This window comes from Rhipicephalus sanguineus, chromosome 9 (assembly GCF_013339695.2).
Source record: "Rhipicephalus sanguineus isolate Rsan-2018 chromosome 9, BIME_Rsan_1.4, whole genome shotgun sequence".
Classification (NCBI taxonomy): domain Eukaryota; kingdom Metazoa; phylum Arthropoda; class Arachnida; order Ixodida; family Ixodidae; genus Rhipicephalus; species Rhipicephalus sanguineus.
The window spans coordinates 62,388,619-62,408,274 of NC_051184.2; the positions used below are offsets into that span (position 1 = coordinate 62,388,619).

At 47.2% G+C, this 19,656-nt stretch overlaps 1 protein-coding gene across 1 annotated transcript in view; it reads right to left on the reverse strand.

The window, feature by feature from the left end:
* The window catches only part of LOC119405584 (solute carrier family 4 member 11), a 53,296-nt gene that overhangs the window by 16,579 nt on the left and 17,061 nt on the right, over positions 1-19,656 (reverse strand). Inside the window, exons 3-8 of the mRNA XM_037672420.2 lie at positions 12,005-12,139; positions 10,683-10,752; positions 8,564-8,648; positions 7,434-7,758; positions 5,465-5,549; positions 3,669-3,791 (exon numbers count right to left, since the gene is read on the reverse strand). Of these exons, the coding sequence (XP_037528348.1) occupies positions 3,669-3,791; positions 5,465-5,549; positions 7,434-7,758; positions 8,564-8,648; positions 10,683-10,752; positions 12,005-12,139 (823 nt within the window). The remainder of the gene's footprint in view (positions 1-3,668; positions 3,792-5,464; positions 5,550-7,433; positions 7,759-8,563; positions 8,649-10,682; positions 10,753-12,004; positions 12,140-19,656) is intronic.

Below are 19,656 nucleotides of genomic sequence, written 5' to 3' on the forward strand. Positions count from 1 at the left end.
CTCAGGGAAGCACCTCTATTTTTGTAATCAACCCCTCCCCGTACAGTGTTACGTTGGTGCGAGGGGAATGTCTCGGCAGCGTGGAACCCCTCGTAGACGCACAAGTTATGGACGAACCCGATGACACGCACGGCCGCAGTTCCAGTACGCTCAGTGCCGTTTCGATGTCTGGTTCATCACCCGCTGACGTGTTTGGTTCCACCATAGCTGACAACCTTACGCGGGTCCAGCGTTCCCAGCTTCTGGACCTGTTGGAAGAATTTCGCTCTTCTTTCGATGTCGCTCAAACGCCTCTCGGCCGCACGTCGGCCGTTACGCACGGCATCGATACTGGCGCCCACCTGCCACTGCGGCAACGTCCATATCGCGTATCTCCCACAGAACGCCGTGTAATCACCGAGCAAGTCGACGACATGCTTCGACGCGATGTTATTCGACCATCCAACAGCCCCTAAGCGTCTCCTGTCGTTCTTGTTGCGAAGAAGGACGGGTCTGTGCGGTTCTGTGTCGACTACAGACGACTCAACAAGATCACTCGTAAGGACGTGTATCCACTGCCGCGAATAGACGATGCGATTGACAGCCTGCAAGGCGCCGAATTCTTTTCATCTCTCGATTTGCGCTCAGGGTACTGGCAAGTACCTATGGCTGATGACGCTCGACCGAAGACTGCCTTTGTCACGCCCGACGGCCTGTACGAATTCAACGTCATGCCGTTTGGGCTGTGTAATGCGCCCGCCACCTTTGAGCGCATGATGGATACCGTTCTGCGCAACCTGAAATGGCACACGTGCTTGTGCTACCTCGACGACGTCGTCGTTTTTGCTCCGGACTTTTCCACCCATCTTCAACGCCTACGGCATGTTTTGACGCGTTTGAGCGACGCCGGTCTGCAACTGAACCTAAAGAAGTGCCGATTTGCAGCACGGCAGCTGACAATCCTCGGCTACGTCGTGTCCAAGGACGGAATTCTCCCCGATCCAGGCAAACTTCGCGCCGTGACCGAGTTCCCGAAACCTACGTCCGTCAAAGAACTGCGCAGTTTCGTAGGACTGTGTTCCTACTTTCGGCGCTTCATTCGAAATTTCGCGACTATCATATCGCCTCTGACGAAGCTCCTCGGAAGTAACGGGCCCCTCCATTCATGGTCGTCCGAGTGCGACGACGCTTTCGAAAAGCTCCGCCGTTTGTTGACGTCGCCTCCCATACTACGCCACTACGACCCTACGGCTCCTACAGAGGTACACACAGACGCTAGCGGTGTTGGCCTTGGCGCTGTCCTTGCGCAGCGCAAACCAGGGTTCCCTGAATATGTCGTGGCGTATGCAAGTCGTACGCTTACTAAAGCCGAGGCCAATTACACCGTCACCGAAAAGGAATGCCTGGCGATCATCTTGGCCCTTACGAAATTCCGACCTTATTTGTATGGTCGCCCATTTGATGTGATCACCGACCATCATGCACTATGCTGGTTGTCGTCACTGAAGGATCCCTCAGGTCGCCTCGCCCGCTGGGCACTTCGCCTACAGGACTACGATATCCGCGTGCTGTACCGCAATGGACGCCAGCATGCTGACGCCGACGCACTCTCGCGCTCCCTTTTGCCTGACGACAATACCCATAGCTCAGTGTCTCACAATGCCGTTTCTTCTATCGACATTCACACCATCGCTACTGAACAGCGCAAGGATCACTGGATCGCCTCATTGATAGACTTGCTGACTGATCCATCGGCAACACCATCCACTCGCGCGTTGCGTCGTCAAGCCCACCATTTCGCCGTTCGCGACGACCTCCTCCACCGACGCAATTACGGCGACGGCCGCCAGTGGCTACTCGTAATACCCCGCAGTCTGCGTTCTGACATATGCGAATTGTTCCACTCTGATCCGCAGTGCGCACACTCTGGGGTATCGAAAACCTACCACCGCATTCGCCAACGGTACTTTTGGCGAGGGATGTACCGCTACGTGCAGAAGTTCGTTCGCTCCTGCATCGATTGTCAGCGCCGCAAAACATCAACGCACCTGTCGCCGGCAGTTCTGCAACCTCTGCCTTGCCCTGACCGTCCGTTCGGGCGCGTTGGCATAGACTTGTATGGACCACTTCCTCTAACGTCGGCTGGTAACCGCTGGGCCATCGTCGCTGTTGACCACCTTACGCGATACGCCGAAACTGCCGCCCTCCCAGCGGCTACAGCGCGCAATGTTGCTTCGTTCCTGCTGCACCGATTCATGCTGCGCCACGGTCCACCCCAGGAGCTGCTCAGCGATCGAGGTCGTGTCTTCTTGTCGGAAGTCGTCGAAGCCATCCTGAAAGAGTGCAACGTTGTTCACCGGAAAACTACTGCTTACCACCCGCAGACGAATGTCCTCACCGAACGCTTTAACCGCACGCTCGGCGACATGCTCTCGATGTACGTCGCCGCCGATCACACCAATTGGGATGTCATTCTGCCTTTCGTCACCTACGCCTATAATACCGCCCCTCAGAGCACTACTGGTTTCTCCCCCTTTTTCTTATTGTACGGCAGACACCCGTCGCACACAATCGACACAATCCTTCCATACAAGCCGGATCCGTCTGAGTGTGCGCCTATTTCTGCCACAGCCAGACTTGCTGAGGAGTGTCGGGAGCTTGCCAAGACGTTTACTACGCATGACCAAGAGCGGCAAAAGAGCATTCGCGGTGACAACACCACTTCTGCGCCCACGTTCCGCCCTGGAGCACTCGTATGGCTCTCAGTCCCTACCACTGCACCTGGCCTCTCTTCCAAACTGCTGCCCAAGTACGACGGCCCCTACCGTGTCGTCGAACGCACATCCCCGGTCAACTACCTGATCTTCCAACGCTTCGCTACAATAATAATAATAATAATAATAATAATAATAATAATAATAATAATAATAATAATAATAATAATAATAATAATAATAATTACAGGGCCCCTTATGCATTCGTCTTAGTCGACTTGAAGCCGAATGTGGAGGCCCAGCTCGGGCGGTCACGTCGTATCTGCGCTTTAACACTGCACAAACGGAGTATCGCGCAGCTCGCGTTCAAGGTCATACTCACGCCGCCTCTTCGTTCAGGGTCACGTCCGCGTGAGGCATGTAAGTCTTTCATCTTAATAATAATAGTATTGCTACAATAAAGCAAGCTGTGTGCATAAAGAACTGATTTTGACATCTTGACTTGGGATGAAGTGAAAGCACAACAAATGCAGGCTCTCATATGAAGGGTTTATTTATGAAATCACGCATATAAAAAGCAGTGCACTTGCACGTGACGAGACTGGCGTTTTCACTTTTTTTCATTTTTTTTCACTTTGGCGTTTCACTTTACTGGTTCCACCAGTAAATAACTGGGCAGAGGATCAACGCTTGCCGTGGGCGTTCTTCTGTCCGTCCCAGTTCTCCGTGCGATGTTGTATGTCAGACTGAACTAATGCCGACTCGCCCAAACCGCATTTCTCTTGCATACCGGCAGTTTAGAGAGGACAATTACCCATACAGTTATGTGCGCAAACGCGAGGAAAGAGCTTCCGATAGCAACAGAGCAAATATAAAGCATTTATCTAACCGACATCCAAGTGGTTTAAAGGCACTACAGAAATGCAGCTGCGCGCACACGAGGCTCTTCGTGCAACGGAAGCAGCGTTCGCTTACCAATTTTGCCGCGTGTGTTGGTGTCGTTGAGTGCCCCAAACGCTATGGTCGGCAGCAGGCAGCCGAAGTAAAGGAAAAACGTCGTACATATTGTCTTGTACAGCGTTCGTGGGCCCAGAATACCTGCACATGGAACACCACTGATTCAAAGGTATAATGTTAAATATACCCTAATAATGATTTTTTATTGTAATTTTTATTTATTTTTAATATACTTTATCAATTAGCGACGAACAGGAGTGCGTTCAACTAAACACCGCTACGGTGGTTCCCTTCCCAATTCTCTCAACCTTATAACACCAATATGGCCAGTGCCAAAACGTTTGATGCTTCAAGCGAAAGGATGAAATTAAAATCTGAGGCAGGCGTATTAACCTGAGTAACGAGTCACTTCGCTATCCTTCACACGAAGATCACGTAAAGACTGTCAAAGAAGGAGAAAATAAGATATGCGGAAAACTTGAGCGCCTGGTAATCTTTTACTGTTGTCCGTAACTGTTGGTTCTTTCGCAGTAGTGGTTCTGTTGCAGTATTGCTTACCATGTCGCCTTTGGCGAAGTTTCTTACTGTGTTTGTGCATTCCGTTTATAATGTATTGCGTCAGCGGCTTCTCATTCACCTCTGAGTGTTTCTCCTTTCTTATACCTTTTCATATGCACCTTTTGCGCAGCCGATTAGGCGCGTACCTATCGGCGGTTAGCCGTAGAACGTTCTTTAGGTGCATACCACGTGGGTTTGTTTGACGTCTCGTCTACTCCGACCTGGGCAGAGCACTAACTAACTGAAGCGCGATATTGTGACATATTTCTAACGAAATTGTTGCATTCATCGGGCTCGACCATAGCACTTACCCTAAAACTAACTTTAACATGCCTTCGCAATGTGTCACGTGGTTACCCACAAGCTCCACATAGTATAACGCTTCCTTTAAAGTGATGTTCGGCTTTGTATCCACGTCCACGCATTGCCATTCGAAACATCATGGGCAAACTAACACCGTCATAACGCTCTTTAGCCATAGCTGGCCTTCACACCAAGAGCACCGAGGTATTATCGTCATCAATCGGCTCAGTCGTACGAAGCTACATAAACAGAGAAAACTATTAAGCGTGACTGCAGAAACAGTAGGAAGGAGGACGCCTGCGCGAAGGCGCCTATCGACATTCGTTGCACTGAGAAGTCGCCCTTAGTAAGTTGATCATGTTTGCAAAAACATCTTTGATTTACCCGGTGCAACCTTCCATCTCGCATAAGGTTAAAGGGACTGCCTACCATCCTTCATCGCTTTTCTGTTTTGTACCGCAATAGAAAGCCTACCGCCTGAAGTGTCTAACCTTGAAGTACGACCAGCACGGAGAGCCGCATGGCATGGCGCATGAGTTGAAGCAGACGAAATCGAAGACGGCGCCGCAAGCAGCGCCACAGGGCGCCTTTTTGGATGCGTGAGAAAAAAAAAGAATGCTACAAAATTACTCTCTGACGCAACCGAAAGGTGCCTCAAGTGCGTAAAATACAAGTTCAAGTTATACATGTTTGTTTTTAAGCAAAATGAGTCTACCTGCGAGGATTTCTTGTCTTACCAGTAGATTGAACCACATCGCCGTTTGGTGACGCTCGCGGTCATAATCTTTCACGACTTTCAACATCGAATAAAAATATATAATTCCTTTTTATAGGGAAAAAGCATGCTCGTTGCCGCCGATGTGATGAACGATCTTCTCATTTTCACCGCAATCAGAAAAATTTTTCCGAGTGGTAGACAGTCCCTATAACGGATTAAGCTTACGACAACTTACCGTCAACGTAGTCACTGATGTAGTAGAACAGCCGACGTCGAACATCGTCGCACAAGCCTTTGGCTATGACGAATTTGCGTTTGTTCTGGAAAGCGTTAGGCGCAGCACATTGGGTTACAAAGATAGATAATTGTGCGAGGACAAAAATAATGAAAAGTGATTATTACGACACTATTCGCAGTAGACATGGCAAAAATTTATTAAAGGGACCGACAACTGCCCAGAATATGAAATGAGTTGACTCCACTGATGTAAAGATTGTCCGTCGCACTGACTCAAACCAACCCTGTTTTTTTCGTGAGAGATGGATTTATATTTTATTTCGTAATTGAAAGTCGCAAAAAATGACCTGTGGCGCCTCTGGCGGCAAAAACATGACTGATCCGGTGAAGACGGCCACGTGACCGTTGATTGTCGTACGCGGTCGAAGATTTTTTTGTTAGTATTGAAATATTTTTCGTTTCTTTATTTAAAAGGTATTACTCCGTAATAATGTACATATAGGCCTGCGTTAGTAGTATGCATTAAAGTGGGGCTGCCTTCGCGTGACGTAATGATCCCATGCTCGTCAGCGCGTCTTGAGCAACTTTTCAGCGTGCTCATGCAACCGTGCACGCAGTTACCAGGTCGCTAAGATTTTGGAGTGGCATCGTTTTGCTACCTACGCTTCGTCTCAGAAATTACGCGCGCTGCTACTCGGTGCGGCCGTGCATATGCACAGTTACGTTTTCGATTACTTGGCTTGGCTCGTGCATCAAGAGAGTAACGACGCCGGGACAAGCCATCCACGACACAGGCGCAGGCAACCTTGGGCGCAGGCGCACACAACGCTGTACAAATACCGCGAAGGTGTATAAAGCCACACATCTCATTGTAACAGCTTGCTATATTCAAAAATGGCTGGAAAGCTCAAAATAAAGGTGGTTAAGCATAGTTACAGTAACTCCTGCGAAAGCAGAACAACGACAGCTTTCACAAGGGCTAACGGCATCGCTATCAATTCTGAGCGTTGCTGGAGCAAGCCTCCATGCGCGTTTGGAGCCTTTCAGATCGAAAAATACTGCTTATAAAATAACTACATGCTTTTCGGATAAACCAATGCAGCTACAAACGCTACGAAGGGTGAGCTTCCTGTCGCGCCGTAAAAAACTGGGTCGAGAAAAATCAGTTGTCGGTCCCTTCAAGTCGGAAAAACTAGTCAAGTGGCTTTACTACTTATTTACATAGGTACGTTGCGTACATAATCGCGTTCCAAATTTGCTGCTGGAGATCTCTTTAAGTGTACATTATACTTGCTCGCAGGGACATGCGGCCCAGTCGTGATGCTGAAAAACGCTTTCATAAACTTTGTATAAACCACTAAATACCACATCCCGATTTTGAAGGTCGAAACTGTCTGCAGCAAACTTATAGACAGTTTTAGAGCTGGGAACCCAGAGTTCTCGCCGGAGTCCCTTTTTTGTCAGCGTCAAATGCCAAGCAAAAAAAAAAATGTCTTTTGAATAGAATGGCCGAACGACTCCAGCCCCGAAATTCCGGGGATCAATTAAACGTGAATTTCGCACCGCCAAAACCACTCACGAGGAAACCCATGCGGATTTCGCAAAGAAAGAAAAGCTTTCTAGTTCACGCAATATTACTCCGGGTCCGGGGTTTGAAACTAAGTCCAAAACCCTCCGGGGTAGTCGCGCTACGAATTGGCCAATCAGCAGCCTGGCAGATCGCAGCGAAAGGGTGAATTGATTATTAGTTCCAATTTCTCGTCAACTGATAACCTTTCTATAAGAGAAATCCGTATGAACTGCCTTGGAACACCGTGTTAATTCTTTTTTTCCTGTCATGAACACCTTATGCTACCTTGTGAGCTTCCGTAGAAGTGATTAGCCACACTCACAAGTTGTGTCAATGCAAAATTTGCGTGTATCGGCGCAGTGATGTAACCAGAAACACCAAATTTAGACAGACGTACGCTTTCTTCCTTAGCTTCCGGTGGGCTAACGCTGAGCGCCAGGGCGCTCCTCTGGTCGGCGGCGAGGCGTTCAGCGTGCTGGCACAGTTCCTCGACGAAGCGCGCGGTCGTGCGGGCCTCCCAGAGCCGCTGACGCAACGCCGAGTCGGCGAACAGCGTGGCGAAGGTGCGACCCGTCTCCAGCGCACTCTTGGTGCTCTTCTGCCTGCTGGGGGTCATCGCGACCACCAGGAACCGCACGTCCCCGCAGGTGCGACCCATGTTGGCAGCATGCTTGAGCCTCGCCACGGCCACGTGCTTTCTCTGCAACGTTGGCATGGAGCACCTGCGATACAGCCGGTCGCAAGCGTCTTGGTTTATAGAACTGACCCACGAAACTATAGAACAGACGGACGTTTCGAGCTACAACGCCAGTACGATGGAAAAAAGGGCGAGTTCGTAAAGCTTCATTGTGGCTACAGCGCGGCAGCCACAGACGGAAAGGCAAAGAAACGGGCGCAACCCGGCGCCGGCTGTCAACTGAAATGTATCGGATGAACCGCCTATGCCTATATGACGCGCACGAACGTGACGAAACCCAGCAGTTGGCGTAGACAACAGATTATGAATACTTCAAGAAAGCTTGGCCACGTTCATGCTATTCGTTCACTTGATACAACTGTGCTAAGTTGGCTCATGTTGTGGCTTTCACTTGGCGTAACCCGCACAAAGGGATTGCTGTGATGCGCACGGCCTCATGATAACGCAGTTAGCTGGTACTGCGGATGCCAACCGCATAGTGTTTCTTACAATATTACCTAGGGGGAAATATGGCGCCTCCGTCTATGCGTGTTTCCTAAAAGGTACTGTGCCGTCGTTGGAATAACAGTATACATGCGCATGAGGGGATTTTGTTGGCTAGCGTTGAGAGAGGCTTGGCATAGAACTGAGTGCTACTGCACGAATAAAGGTTCTTTAAAACAGAATCTTTATATAGCAATGTGAGCCATGTTATGGTTACCTTCACCGTCTCAAAGGTATCTGATGATTGAAATCCTGCACAAACCCAACATAATATTTTGTTCGCTATCACCAACTTGGCAGCCCGGAACGTAGGAAGTTTAAAACGCTTGACGTAACCATGGACTTACAAGACGCACATCCAGCTCTGGTCGTACTCGAAGTTGCCATTCTCGTAGCTGCAAACGCCCTGGATAGTCCTGGTTGGCATGGCAACTGTAAAGCACGTTCGTTAAAGCACCTGGAAGAGCACTGTTGGTGTTTGCTAGAGAGCATATATTGCTATATGCACCCTCTTAAATTTACCGGCGATTTTCGGTCTAAGACTGTGGAAATGCCGAAATTCCACCTGCGGGGCGCTATACGGGAAAAAAAGTTTTGACTCCGCCGTCCTTGAATACAGCTCCTTGATAGCTTGAGAGGCTCACAAAGCACTTAAAAAATTTGGTTCGCTAGGCCGTGAACCTACAGAGCTAATCACGTGGAATGCCATTGGAACTGTAGCTGGACTAATGTTTTCGTAATTCCATGCGCAGAAGATTCAAGAAAGCGTATTAGTTGCGCGTGTTGTAGCTACGTATTTCTATCGACAATCCACTGCGTGCTTCTCCTCCAGTGCGGCCTCCCGACTGTGTTGAGCTAGGCTAAACGCCGCGTGCTCACAGTGAGGACAAAGCACCCTTCATGGGCTGGATAATTTCGGTCCAACAGTTACACTGATATCTCTGTAAATATATGACACGCAGGCGCACTACACCTGCTCTGTTTTTAAAGAGTGGTGCAACGGAATTGTGCCACACACTCACTTTGCGCATTAAGCAGAAGAACGCAGTGTAGCGGCACCGCTTCGCCTGCTTTGTCACTGAATCTGATGAAGACGGTGCACGTGTATAGTCTACTCAACACAGAGTTAATTGAATTGTCTTTTCTCTTCTGTTTCAGTCACCAATTTATTTGATATAATAATCATTTATACATGCACATATCACGCTGATGCATCCCTCGTATTCATGCCCAAAGGAAATTTCCGAATAGAAATAGAAACAATTAGAGGCATTTATAGTGTACGCACAGCGTCGCTCCGCTACGCTAGGCGTGCGAATGAACTTGACTGCGACTGCGCTTGCGTTACTTTAGGTAGCCAATAGGAAGCGATAGCCGTGGGAACGTCAGGCGCACGTCACTAAGGTATTTCACGTGGGAGGACCGGTTCTCGCTCCAAGAGATCAGACCCCTGGAGATGCCCGACATGACAAATTGGCTTACATGTGGTACATCCGGCCTTAAACCACCGCTATAAGTGTGCCGGTGCAGGGATGTGATCTCTGTAGACTAGCTCAATAAAAGAAATGCATCTTAAGTAATTTCACTGCAGAAAATGCATGCTTTCAAGCGCATCATACTTGTAATAAATCTCTCTAGAAGCTCTGGCTTCTCGCGCACATTGAAAACCATCGCTGACTTTCCCCACAACGTTGTCAGCATGAAATGCTTATAGTTCCCGTTGTCGGCGACCTTGATCTTCAGCCACAAGCGAGCGCCGTCATCCGGGCACACAAACGAGGTCACCCGGGCATCGTTGCGTGAACGAAACGAGATCATCTGGGCAACAGGTCAAGAGTTAGAAAAGTGCCTAACGCCACTAACCTTTTGTACAGGACCACATTACATACGCTAGTTGCAGCCCGAACAAATCACAGAAAATATCGCTTCCGAGTTCTTGGTATTCGCACTATCACTGTAGCTGTAATTTTAGTAGGCTGAACTTTTATTTGCAATATACAGTAGGGGCGTTCCAAAGGCAGATACAGGGCACCGTTCACTAACGCTTTTACACATCCGCGCCGCACCTGTGCTCTAATAAACGGCGTGCACCCGTAGATAAACATGGAGGAAACGGTATCGCAGCGAGGATTGCCGCCTCTTTCAAAAAATGCGCCAGGCTACATGCAGTGGAAAACGCAGCGTGGCGCCTGAGATTGCGGCTAGCAACTCTAACCAATCTGCTTGGCCGGCAGCCATTTCATGCTCATATATTCTCTCGATTACGGAAGAGCCAGCCATTTCTTTAAAACGCGAAAGATCGAGACACAGCACACACTTTATGTGCAGAGGTAGCGCATTTTGTGCTCGCTAATTCTTATCAAATCATACAGAGCTGCTTGAGTGGTGCGAGGATCTACTGTTCCACTTCATGATCGCCAAGTACTTCTAAGGTTGACTAGGAAGGATTTAAGCATTAGTTCTCACCTCGTTCAGCTACGAACAACGATTGCTTGGTTTCACTAACATTCGTTCCTGGTTCACCAGCTTCCAGAACCTGAAATGACATTTAAGACTGTGTTAAGCGGTCGCGTAATGAACTGCGCTCATTATCGATGAGGCGCGATCTGGCCATCGTTTTAAAATAGTTCCTATGAAAAGAAAATTGTAATCCTCCCATCAAACAGTCAGTTATTTTTTTCCAACCAAAAATACGGGAAATGTGTCCGAGAATGGGTAAACCGGCGGGGCTCCATCGGACTACTGCGAAAAATAGTCGTCCGTGCTTTTTTTTTTTTTCATTTACTAACAGCATACAACGGCGCTCTGTCACGCTGGGTGCATGCCACACTGTCTATAACACGCGTGTATGAATGAGTGAACACCTGCCGAAGGCATTGTTCGATTGATTCGCGTACATCTGCGTGAAAAGGACTTGAACAAATCCGACGATCATTACACAAAAGTGATGTCAGGAGACATTAATGCGTCTGCAAATCTGGATATTCGCAAAACAATGACTATGAACGCACGAAAATGTCCATGGAGCTGGTTCTTACCAGCTCCACCGACGTGGAGGTTAATACCTCGTTCGCAAGTTAGTTACCTTTCGTGGCGGCGTTCCCGCTGGTATGGGACTTGTTGCTACCACCATCAAGATGATCTCCAACTGCCGCTCAAAAGTATCTCATGGTATCGCATATGTGGTAGAGCATAAGGAAAAGAAATACTTAAGGAAGAAGGAGCAGGATGCAATAGGCCTATTACTTCGTGTAGTCCTTTCTTGAGTCTATGCATTTCCTCAGATCAGAAATATGACATGCTTGCTTGCAGCACCGCGCGTATTTATGAACACGTCATTGCGATATTCAACCATCTATTGAACCGGTTATTGAACCGGTTAATGAACCGGTTAATGAGCTGCTTACAACGACTTTCCTGACCTCCATAACTCGGTAAGCAAAATCGCCGTCGCCTAGTCATGCGTGCTATATCATTCTTGTCCTACGACTAATGCCGTCGTTAGCACTTAACAAAGGGATGGTCGTCTAAAGACCTACGCACAAGTAGCCTAGCCAAGGGGGGTTCAACCACCCCACCCCCTCAGAGATATTTCAATTTTGCATGTGTACATATAAACGCACTCATTCAAAAGCCCGCACGAACATACATAAATAGCGGTCGAACTACCCCCTTGAAAAAAATTTCTAGCTGCCCCCTGCTACGCGCGGAGAAGGTGAGCCAACATCGGGATTACTTTTGTCTCGTTTAATGCTGCATAAACTCTCGTGTTAAAAGCGATGGCGTACGCTTTTCAAGACGGTATCCACGACGTCTTCCAAGGCGGTCTCTTCAACGTCGAGTAGCACCGTCGCGTCCTGAAGAAAGTTGCGGACGTCCAGGGAAGCTCGCACTTCGTTGCTGAAATCCTTCATAGGAACTACCTGCAAGACAGCGAAATTAAATATAGTTAAAGTTATCTAGGCCACAGGCAATCTCTCTTCGCATGCTTCAGACGGGGACATACCCGAGCCTTTCCATTATTAGTCATTACTCCGACATCTCAGCACTTTGTCCAGACTGTCAAGGTCGCAGTGATTTTAGATATACGCTCTGGAGGTGCCCCTCTTTACAGGGAAGGCATCAAGAATTCTCTGAAGATCAATTTTATTCTATAATAAAGAGCCCGGTCCTACTACAACAACTCAAGGCTGTCCAGAAGGCCCACGACGCGGCGGTGAGGCTCGGCCTCCCCGTCCCTACGTGGGAGCGGCCCGCGATCCTCCCCCCATAAAACGGGGGTGAGTTCCTTCAGGACTTAAATAAAGCTTTTTTTTTCTATCTATTTATCTCAGCCAGTCTGTAAGTTACAAGAAATAGCAATACAGAAAAATATTTCAAATATGCGCCCCAAAAAATGGCGCGCGTCTCCTATGCCATACCCGCCACGGTGGTCCAGTGGTTATGGTGCTCGAGTGCTAACCCGCAGGTCGCGGGATCGAATCCCGGCCGCGGCTGCCACATTTTCGATGGAGGCGAAAATGCTCGAGGCCCGTGTGCTTAGATTTAGGTGCACGTTAAAGAACGCCAGGTGGTCGAAATTTCCGGAGCCCTCCACTACGGCGTTTCTCAATCATACAGTGGTTTTGGAACGTTAAACCGCAACAATTATTAATTATATCTTATACCATTGCGGCGCCTTTGTGAAGAATGTTGACGTCTGTCTATAGCACGAATAAATTTTGCGTCTCTTAAAGCCCGATATTTTTTTAGATGCCTTGAATACAGCCTTCTGCAAATCGTGAACACCTTTGACATCTCCGCAGCACGAGGACTTCCGCTCGATGGCCTTTAGGGAGATCGCTGACCTCTGCCTAAAAGAGAATCGCGAACGCATGTGAAGTGTCTTTTAATTAGCGCGTGCTTTCGGAGTTTAATTTTCCTGAAATTCGGAGGGTGATTCTCGGAGTATATTTTTTGGTGGTAATTCAGCGTTTATTGGAGTGCATTTCTCGTAAATGCCGAATACTCCGAAATTCGCAGTTTAATTTTGCATTATACTGCGTGTGTTCAGACAAAGACGTAGATGCATGTCCGACTACCCCTCTTAATTTCTCTGGAAAAAATATATTTTGCTGTCCGAGTCCCCAGGACAACATCTATGTTAGTTTAGTGTAAAAAATTGTTGCGTTCGTCAAAAAAATTCGGTAGTCTCCACTCAGCCAGAATCGCTTTTTGCGAATTGGGCGGAAAGGGTGATTTTGACGAGATCCTACAAAAAAAAAAAACTATTGTACCTGTTGGTCTCAAAATTTTTCTTGGCGTACTATGAATAGCGTGAGTTCATAAAATGCACTAATCTTGCCGTATTAGGACCTTAATTTAAGAAAAAATTGCGAATATGGCGCATTCTTCAATAATGCCCTAATTTCAGATTTTTTTGCTCGGTTGGTATGACAGTCAGTACTTTCAAAACTTTCCAGAGCATTGCCGCACATTGGGTGCGCAATTTTCCCAAATATAATTGACGAGTTTAATGTAAAACGCAAACCAAAAATGCTTAAGTAAGAGAATTTCTCCCACGGCAGGGATTCGATCCCGCGGCCTTTGGGTGAGCAGTCGAGCACCATAACTAGACCACCGTGGCGAGTTTTAGTTGTACGGAAGGTTTCAACGCACAAACACACTTGCGCATAAGCGCAAACACTTGACTAGAAAACACCTACGTTTGTTCGTATTACAACCGTAAAGCTTGTTGTAATAGACGCAAGCATACCTTACGTAGTACTTATATTCCATATCGTCTGGTACTCCCCACTGCCGCCAGGGGACCGTGTAGCAAGATGTCTCGCGCTCCTGGGGGTCCGTACATACGTTGACGTATCTTGCTCGTGCGCGACAGGACCTTTGTTAAATGTTCGATGGGTGCGATCTACGAGATACTGTTGACGTGAGGTATTGTTTATATCGCCCAAGCCGGTCGATATATCAATTACCACTTAGAACATGTCCTTTCGATAAAGAACGGAAAAGGGTCATAGTGGCTATAAAAATCAAAGTTTATCGGATAAATCTGAATTGTCCAAAATATTACCGGAGGGTGTTTATGGGATTTTTTTTTCGAATTTCTCCGCAAACGCGGAGCCCTACTTATAACCCAAGGTTTTCCTTGCAAAAGCATTGACTCCTCCATGTAGCGCAGTCGCGCGCACGTTTTGCAGATTTTAAAGGGCTTTTTATGGCCAGTCAAGCTGCCTATATGCAGTTTTTATCCCATCATCCTTGCTGTTTATACATGTTTTGTAACTATGTGGCAATAAACATCGATTCCTCGTTATTATTATTATTATTATTATTATTATTATTATTATTATTATTATTATTATTATTATTATTATTATTATTATTATTATTATTATTATTAATGAAGGAGGGCCTTGACTTTTGCCTGATGGAGAATCACGAACGAATTTTCCATCCCATCTGCCCGGGGGCCTTTGTAAAAGTCCTTGACTCCTGCCTAAGGCAGAATCGCGACCATTTTGTTTCAAAGGCATTTGTCAAGAGCCTTGCCACCTGCCTATATGGCAGAACTGCAAACAAACATTCACGGCTCTTTTAAACAATTTCCCAGCGTCCTTGGTTTCTTTACTCCTGGTAGTATCGCCGTAAAATTCCCAGAGCAAACAGAACTTCCGGCAGTTGTGAGAGCGCTCCAGCGGCGCTCTACATGCAATTTCCACGAATTTTGCAACGTTTCCCATGCACTGCGTGCGCTGTTTGGTGACAGCAGGTGGGGAAAGACCGCGCTGCTTTATTGTGGCTTTTTGTTAACTACTACTATCCAGGCAGGACGTATCACCTCGCTGTTCTTTCTCCTGGTTAACTTTTCAAACAAAAATTGTTCGCCGATTTCGGAGGCAGCACTTCAGAGGAATGTATGCTGTATCGAACGTTTGCAGGATGCATTCGGAAACATCTTTGACACCAACAGCTAACCGCGGCCCAAATTGTACACGCCTGATCAGGCTATTTTTCGTAGACACGTGCCGCTACCAAAGTTTGCATCACAAATGTGCTCATTATCCTGGACGTAACTAAATGTTGACGTTCTACGAATCCGAATAGTCATATAATTATCGGGGGCGACGTATAATGGCTTACTGCGGAACAATATCAACCATCTGGCGTTATTGAAACGCCAAATGAAATCTATGAGCGCGGGCGTTTTGCATATAGTCCCCATCAAAATGCGGTCGGTCGTTGCATTCGATTTCGCAAAGCAGCATGGCTTTTGTGTGAGGCGCTGCAGCATACAGGATGCCCTGGCTAACTATAGCCCCAGTTTAAAAATATGCCGACGCACTCTCTGACGACGTGACCAAATTGCTGTTACTGGATATCGCATCGAGTGAGTCACACTATTTTTCGTGTTCCCCTTAGTTGCTTAATAAAGCATGAATACTTAACCAACTTTTGACGCAAAGAGGCCGGGCAAAAAATTCCAAGTAGAAAATTGTAGATCAGATTTGTAGCGTGCGTTCACTATGGACGTGCAAACGTATTCGCTTTAGCTCCAATAAAAAGAAAATCAGCTGCGTCATCATGCATTCGAGCCCGCATCCCCTCGCACAGTCGAAGAAAAACTGTCGCGCCCAAGGGACTTTCGACATCTGTACGTTACGATAGTTCAGTGAGCTATTGTTTGCAGTTTCTTTTTGTTTTTTGACCACCCGCGAACAAGCTTCGATGCACTGCGAAATAGCCGCTCTAGTAACTGCGATCGCGTTGGCCGTTTGGTAGAGATTGTCGTATGCGCAGGGCAGGAAATGGTGCATCAGACAGGAAACGACTCCTGCAGGTTCAGTGTGCCCTTCTGCGTGTGCATGTCGTGCACAGTTCTTTTTTTTCTGCATTGTCTCATAGCATCACAATGAAATTTATAGAAACACATGTGCTACCGCCTTCTGCATGGTATGTACCGTTTTTTTTTCTTCTATTCTTTCGCTTGGCTCTCCATAGCATCGCAATGTAGTTATTGAAAAACGTCTATGCGATGGCCTTCTGGGTATACTTTCTTTATTGTTCATTACTTTCTCGTCATGCGAGAGTAGAGAAAAAGTAGTGTACAGGCAACACACAGGGCGGGAGGAGTTCAGTAACCGAAAGCGTCGTCTGACCTTGTCAGGCACAGTAAGCGCTGATTCAACGAGCTGATCGAAACTGGAAGCGTAGATCTGAAGGGGAAAAAACGCACCAAATTACATATTCAAATTCCGTGTACTCCTATGCTTGCGACTATACGCTGCATTATGAATAGCGTTCGGCGGCGAAGCAATTTTTCAGAACTATGTTTTGTTTCGAGTGACCCATGTCGATGACGCAAAAGACAGCATCGCCATCCGAGTGAGTAGCATCGCAATTGCAAATCGTGCATCAGTTTTGTTCAATTTCGTTGATGCACTTCGACTGCGACTTGGGTTCATACTGAACTTGCTGCTTCCCTGTACAGCCTTCCGCCATAGGTCGAATGCATTACGTAGACATATCGCAACTCAAATTTATCTACGTCCCATTCTGTGAGTTTCTGTACGCACCTTAACCTCTCCTCATTTCGTTAGGGCTGTTTCGGGTAGATTAAATTTCGGCACTTGTGATGATAAGGAGCAGATCTCAACCACGCGCGTCGTTCTACGTGGCCTCCGAGATCCGCTTCGACAGGGATCTCAGAGGCCAAGGAATACGCGAGGACACACGAACGTCGACCTTCGAGTGCCGCTACCAGACACCGAAATCGAGTATCAGGATCATCGATCGCCTCGAATTTTTTTAAACAACTAAGCTGCTTAAGCCGGCAGTAAAAATTTTGGTTTGCACAATGCGTACAAAAAACTATCATCATCATGAACCGGCACGCGCTCGCTTCATTGTAAGCTATCGGTGAGTTGTGCTCGCTCGCACCTGCTGTACTCGGTAGTGGGGCTTGCCCAATACCTGTGGCGCGTACACAAGTGAGGAGTTTTGTACGACGAAACCGAGGTCCGCCAGGCCTTCGTTCTTCGTGCAAAACTGTACAGGTGGGTATGCGTCACAGGGATTGGGCAAGCCCCACCACCGAGTACAGCAGGCGCTAGCGTTAAGCGAAAACTCTGCCCCGCGAAGTGTAGCACGTGAAACACGTGGAAAACAAAGAGAAAGAAAGTGATAGAAAGAAAGAGAAAGAGAGAAAAAAAATGGTGAAGCTTGCTCTAAGTCGCGCAAGGCTTGAAACGGCGAATTTGGACGATTTCCGAAGTCTAGCAAAACAGCCAATAACCTAGAAACAACCTAACAATAACTAGCTTAACCCCAGCAACGACGTAGAGGCAACCTAGAAAACGACATAGCTAAGAGTCTAGCAGCTACCTGGAAGCAACGTACCATTACCTAGCTAAAAGCCTGGCAACCACCTAGAAACAGCCCAGCAACACGTAGATAAAGCCTACAAACAACCTAGAGACAACCTAGCATCGCCTAGCTAAAGCCTAGCAACAACCGAGAAGCAACCTAGAAACAGCCTAGGATCACCTAGCAACAACCTACAAGCAACCAGATCTGGCATTTTTTAACAGCGTAGCTATTAAAGCTCGAGGTAAGCTGGAGGTAAAACTCGGCGGGTATGCGCAACAGAAAAGCGGGTATGTGCCAAGCAGCTCCTAAATTGCATATCCATGCCTAGTATAGTATAGCTAAGGGGTGGCAAAGGAAAGTGAAGGTGAGGAGAAGCGGCGTGAGGATGAGGAGGTAAAAAAGGAGGGAAAACGGTAACAGCGTCTGACAATAGTATCTGGGGTTTAACGTCCCCAAATCGCCATATGATTATGAGGGACGCCGTAGTGGAGAGCTCCGGAAATTTCGACCACCCGGGGTTCTTTAACGTGCACCTAAATCTGGGTACACGGGCCTCAAACATTTTCGCCTCCATCGAAAATGCAGCCGCCGCGGCTGGGATTCGATCCCGCGACCTTCGGGTCAGCAGTCGAGCGCCATAACCACTAGACCACCGTGGCGGGGCAGGGTAACAACGTCTGGATGCATACTACTATACGCGAAGGCATACGTTAGCAACCCCGCCCCCTCCCACACTCGTGCAATTTGAGAACAATGAATGGTGGTGGTGGTCTAGCCCACGGCCGCTCGATTTTGTTTTTTATCAAGCGGCCGGTGCCTAGCCTTACCGTCATACCGGAATCCTACCGTACTTACTCACGCACTACAACAAGTGGTGAGCGCTGTCTCATATTCGTTAAATCATAGATAATGTCGGCTACTGGTGTCTAATGCTGGCTAAGTGCGGCTAAATAATTGTTTTAGGATATCTGGGATATCTGACGGATATCTGGGTAAGCATATTTAGAAAACCTACAGCAACAGTCACTGAACAAAAAGTACAGAATATTTAGGAAACGTAGAGCGCTATACTGACACTGGTCCAAAAGTGCTGCACATTTAGAAAATTTAGAGCGCTACAACACTGAACACCCTGTACTACACATTTGAAAAACTCGAAGTGCTACAGGCACTGAACAAAAGCGCTTGTGATGTTTGTTCCTTTCTTTGTGCACTTGTTATTCAGAAGATAATACATCTTTAGGTTACAATTTTGTTTCAGAACACTTTTCTGGTTTCACCTGCATGCAGAGCATAAGTATATGCCCTAGTCAAGACGTTCGTTTTGTATTAATTTGATTGTAAGCACGCATTTGTTAGTATCGCCTCAACTCTAATGCGATCTCTGTTTATATTTCTGTGCACTCGTAGTTCTCTTTGATCTTGGAACCCGTGTAGAACAACACGTACTGTTGTGTTCTTTACTAATAGCTTTTACTGTTGTGTTCATTCTGCTTTGCTGCCAGGGCGGCTCGACCCAGTGAGACAACTACTCATTCTTTAGTTGTGTCCCCGAAGGTAATTTTGTAATAATTTTGCCTTGAATAAACCAAACTTCAAGCTTCAAACCTCGTCCAGTTTGCTTCGCTCTAAGTTTCTACAACTCTTGACGTTGACCAATTCTGGCTTACTATTAGGCAAACATCGGCTAGCGTTCACATATGCTCGCTAAAAAATGACTTGCGTTAGCTAGAAGACGCTAATAGACTAATAGATACGAGTAGACATAACCTCCTAATTGTTTACTCGGAAATGTTAGCCTGCTTTATCGCCGGGCTTGCCAACTCCAGGTTCCGGGTGTTGGTAAATGCTGGCCACTGTGGGCTGTCTGCTATTACCACAGTAACGTTATGTTTTCATCTCTGTTACTATAGCAACGTTATCTTTCCTTCTATCTCTTACCACAACAACTTTATCTCTATTTCAATCCACTGATGATATCGCCTCCACATAGAACGACTTAATTCGTTTTGCTTGAATTTCCTTTCTTTTTTTATATCGTGGGCTATGCAGTTAATTAAGCCGCAGGCCG